General features: G+C 58.8%; 1 protein-coding gene across 1 annotated transcript; it reads right to left on the bottom strand.

Annotated features, from left to right (window-relative positions):
* Positions 1 to 301: 301 nt before the first annotated feature.
* On the bottom strand, positions 302 to 4,717 carry LOC308279528 (testis-specific Y-encoded protein 10-like; the record flags this gene model as incomplete). The annotated part of the gene is made up of 7 exons (XM_080719654.1): positions 302 to 415; positions 515 to 604; positions 2,507 to 2,680; positions 2,783 to 2,928; positions 3,027 to 3,138; positions 3,289 to 3,369; positions 4,085 to 4,717. The coding sequence occupies 7 exons, from the start codon at positions 4,715 to 4,717 to the stop codon at positions 302 to 304; spliced, it is 1,350 nt and encodes a 449-aa protein (XP_080575780.1).
* Between the last annotated feature and the right edge of the window lie 263 nt (positions 4,718 to 4,980).

Below are 4,980 nucleotides of genomic sequence, written 5' to 3'. Positions count from 1 at the left end.
AGTAAGCTGCATCGGTCCGGGTGGTCCCCAGGACCCGCACTGGCCCTGGAGCCTACAGAGGGCAGCAACAGGCTCTGTGCCTCATGCGTGAACCCCAGTGTACACCTCCCTTCCCTGTAGCGCAGGTCTGAGGAGGAAGTGGGGGTGACAGAGTTTCCAGGCAGGCAGAGACACTTAGATGGGGTGAGGACACTTTTCAAGCTGCCCTCCCTTTCCAGTGTAGGAGGCAGCACCTTCCTAACAGCCTACACCAGAGGTAGGAGCGAGCCCACTGTGAGTTCACAGGTGACTACTTTGCGCATCAGCCCCACACAAGTCCCCCACCGCCCCCGCCCACGGGCCATGTCTCCAGAAGATCCCTGCTGTTGTCCACCATGGGGGATCCTACCAACTGCTGTGGATGGCCCATAGCTGCCTGTGTCCCTCAAGAGGAACACTTAAGAGCTAAAAACACTGCTCTGCAACCCGTGTGGAGCAACTGAGAACAGCATTCAGAGCTGGTCCTCAGAGCCACCCTTTGGCAGTAGCGGTAGCGGTCTTGCACCCAGGTTCCTGGGGCAGAGGGCCATCGCCTCTCCAGGAAAGCCTGAAGGGCAGCCTGGTGCTGTTGGGGTTCAAGGCCAAGCAGTCAGGTACTTGCCACCACCTCAACTTCCAAGGGTCTGTGTGGTAGCATGGGGGGCCCCACCACTCCCCACAGTGTGCGGGGATGTTTGAGCAGGGATCACCGAGATCACGGGGAGAATGTCGGCAGCAGAGCATCCCAGAGGGACCTGCAGAGGGTGGACACACCCTTGGCTAACCTGGAGAGGAATGTGTCTGGGCTTCCACAGCAATCTCCACCCGCACGCGAGCTGTAGCTGAGTAAACACCTTACCGCGTGGCAGGTGTTTCCGGGACCGACCAGCTGCGTGCTCAGGAAGGAGCCTGCCAAATGTTTCTCGGGGCTAACATTTTGCCACTGCTCTCTCTGTCCCAGGGCTTGCCCTTAACACAGTTTGCTGCTGCTCTGTACCAGGAGAGGGACCCATCCCAGAGAAGGGTCTGGGCTGGGGGTGGCCATCTGGCAGGAGGAGACATCTTTGTTACCATACGTCACGAGGAGAAACACCCTGGCGATGCTCATTCGGAACTGCACCAGTTAGGGCACTGCGTGCATCCAGTGTCGGCTGAGCTACAAATCTGAGGCCAGTCCACTTGGAGGTAAGGAGCAAGGGTAGTATTTGCCGGCCTGGGCAGCAACGGGAGCGATAACCCACTGGGTTGAAAGCGACAGAGCTTGGCACAGGGTGCGTTTGATCTGTGCCCCCACCCTCCCTGTCTGTGCCTTCTGTGCCAGTGGCATGCAAAAGTACAGTCCCAGCACCACCCAGGAAGTTTCCAGGGGTCCACACCGCCCAGGATGGGATGGAATCGGCTTCTTCTCGGAAACAGCCGCTCTGCCCAATTATCGACAACAGAGAGAAAGAAGTCTCCCCCACCCCACACCCACACCGGAAACAACCCAATCCACCCTGTCGTCAGTCTCCCCCTGCTTCAAAGATAGTGGCCCGCTTATAATTCCCTTTACAATTGCTGGGGCTGTCCGCCCGTCTGTGAAACTGACAGGATTCCCGTACCCCGGTGTGCACAGGGTGGGAGCAGAACCCAAGACGGGGAGAGAATCCACAGGGGGAAGGAAGGGGTCGAGATGGGCGCGGGGCCCAGTCCCTTTTTTCCATCCTCCAGGTTAAGCCGTCAGACTCTTACTAGGCAGACAGCCCATGGCTGCAGCACTTGTCTCAGGTGGTTTGGATTTATTCACACAATCTTCCACTACCAATCACCCAGGCATAGCAAGGCAGTTGGTAAGCTTTATTTCCCTCCCTCTGAAAATGTGACATGCAGGATATCTATCTCTTCCTTCTTGAGATACTTCGAAGTTCCTGGTGAAGGTCAAGGTCAGGTATATCCCAGAGATTCACGCCGGTCATCTGGAAGGCTGGAGTTCATGCATACGCCTACGCAAAGACAGGCACAAAACAAGCAAATGGACACACACACACGCGCGCGCACACGAGGAGACAGAAGATGTAAGGAACACTGTGTGTCTTTGCACCCTACCAGCGTTTGCATTCTGAAGCCCTCACCGGATATACCATCCCTCACCATTTGGTAGCGCTGACACCTCTCCCAAATGAAAATGATTCCCTTTACAACTGAGGGGGCTGTCCGCCCGTCTGTGAAACTGACAGGGTTCTTGGGACCATGTGGGGAAGCCTTGGAATGTGGCCACAGAAACGGGTGGCACAGGGTGACAGAGAGCCCCTCACGCATGGTCTGTACCCCGGTGTGCACAGGGTGAGAGAAGAACCCAGGAGGGGAGAAGGAAGGGGTTGTGAGGGTGGGCTTGGGAGTGAGTTATGGAAAAAGTATTCATAGCACCTTCAGCCCAGCCTCTTTCCCAGTACAGGAACATTCACCTTTCTCAAGAGGTAAGAGGACCCCCCCACCCCGTCCTAAATACTCGGTGTCCTATGCAGTTGTTCAAAGGCCGAATTTTCCCACGGGTTGACAGGAACCAGTTAACAGGTTCCACAGCTGGATGCTCACCTGGCTCTGAAGCTCCATCCCCTCTCCGGGTGTTGTCTTTCCCAAGGTAGTAATGCAGGGGTTTGAGCCACAGGTCCTCAACGATGACCTGGGAGGGGAAGCAGGACAGGTTAGTTCATGACGCAGACCCCTTTCCCAGCAAAAGGGAAACCCACAAAGGTCACTGCTGAAGTGGCCCAGAGGGCCCCACCTCAGCAATCCTGTTGGAGTCTGGGCAGTTGTGGGCACACAGCCAGGTGAAGAAGGTCAGGCCCTCAGAGTCCTGAGAGCAGCTGGTCCCTGCACCCTCACAACCCGACAGAGGATGGATTGTGGTAGAACGAAAGGCCTCATATCCTGGAGGAATTGAAGAATGTCAGGCTACGGCTACGTCACCCTCTGTGCAGCCCACTTCACCCAGAGACAACCCCTGCTATCAGGAAGACCCTGCTTACCAGTGATGCTGAGTATATACTCCTTAATGAGCACTTCGTTCTGAAAGTAGGGGTTGTCCCAAAAGAAAAATATTATCCTGCAGGAGGCCTGGGGAAGGCTGAGTTCTTCCACCTGCCAGGCCATGAAAAAGGGCCAGGTGGAGTCTTGTCTAAGGTGTGCTGAGTGAACCTGCGCACTGGCTTGGATCAGCTGCCCCTCCCACCTTTCTCTCTGAACACCCCCCTCCCCCGAGCCTCTCCCCAGAGTAACTCCGGGACTGACCTCCAAACTCAACAGGTAGCCAAGTAAGTCTTCATCTTTATGGCTGATGATGGCTGACAGCTGGGGGTGGTGCACCAACTGCTATAGGTCAAGGAGCTAGGAGAAACGGAACCAGACGAGAGAGCGAGGAGAGTGTGGGGCAGGGAACCTCCCCGGAGGTGCGCAGGCATTCTACACTGGCCCACCCTGATGATGGGCCCTGCTGGCCTTTCCACATGCACCCTCGGGTCTGGGGTCTACAGGGGCTCCTGGGTGTATGCAAAACTGCCTGCCTGCACTGGCTTGGGGATGGGCTGCTAATGGAGGCTTCCTCAGCCCTACTTGGTTTTTACATGCTACGCCATCCGTCCCAAAAGGAAGGATGTGTGTGTGTGTGTGTGTGTGTGTGTGTGTGTGTGAGAGAGAGAGAGAGAAAGAGAGAGAGAGAGAGAGAGAGAGAGAGAGAGGGAGGGAGGGCGGGAGGGAGGGAGGGAGCCCGCGCGCGCAGATGCAGGTGGCTCCCCCACTTCTAAGGCCTGGTGGCTGTGCCTAGCAGTCTGTTAGAGGGGGCTGCCCCACCCAAAAGAATTCCAGGAAAAGAATGCCTTCCAATGTTTGCAGAGTGAAGGGTCCTTTTTGAGCCCTACTTGCCTTTCCTTGCTGATCTTCTTCCCAGCTCTTACACCTGCCTCCTTTTGTGCTAACTACCGGGCCACATCTATGCAGTGTGTCCTCATTATTCCACCAGATTGGTCTCGGCCTTTTACTACCCCCCACCGATCCGCATGTCCCTGGCTCTCCCCTCCCACCTTCCCACAGCCCTGCTCCTTCTGGAGCTCCAGATCCCTTCCTCCTCTTCGCTGCCCCCTGAGCGAACACCGGTTAAGGATACCGCTGCAGCCCAGAAGCCGGGGATGCTCTGGATGACATCCCTTCTGCGGTCAAAGACCAATCTGCGGCTTCGCGCCACCTTTCTTCTTAGCCTTTCCAATGCACCTCTCGCCCGAGCGGTCACAAAGCTGAGCTCCAACTGCAGGATTTCCAGCCGCTCCATTTTGGGCCTGCGCTTTGATAGCTTCCGCCGGGTGGGTGCCGGTGCCTGGGGATCCTCCTGTTGCGGTGGGTCCTGAGTCTCTACCTCCACCTCCTCCATTACTTCCCACAGCCGCAGCACGACCTCCTCCCCGCTGGCCGCCCCCTCTCTGCAAGGGGAGGCCTCAGGGCGCAACACAACCTCCATGTCCACGGGGGACACACAGGCTTCCGCCCCCTCCCCCTCCCTGCCGCCAGCTACCCTCTGCTGCGCCCGGGCCCTGGGGGAAGCGGACCGTGGGGGCGGTTCCCCCGGAAACACAGGGGTCGCCACCGCCTCAAGGCCCCTGTGCAGACCCTGGAGCTGCGGGGCTGCCGGGGCCGCCCGGCCCTCCCCGCCCGCTCCCCTACTGGCCATGGCGCGCGTGGCCCCCGGCACCGACAGCGGTGGCGGGGACGACCCTCCGGACGCCGGCATGTCTGCAGCGGGAGGGCTGCGGGCCTGGCGAGAGCGCTACCCTGCGCATGTGCGCAGGCGCCCCGTGGGGCGGACCGGAAGCTCCGAAGGCCACCCGCGTGCACACTCCCTCCGGCCCCGCCCCTCCACCCCCTCCCGCCACCGGGGGCGGTCCAACACGCAGCCCCGCCCTCCGCCTGTCAGTCAGAACCCAGCGCCCCAGA

Source organism: Muscardinus avellanarius (assembly GCF_963383645.1).
Source record: "Muscardinus avellanarius genome assembly, chromosome: Y".
NCBI lineage: Eukaryota > Metazoa > Chordata > Mammalia > Rodentia > Gliridae > Muscardinus > Muscardinus avellanarius.
This window is presented reverse-complemented; position numbering and strand designations above follow the sequence as displayed.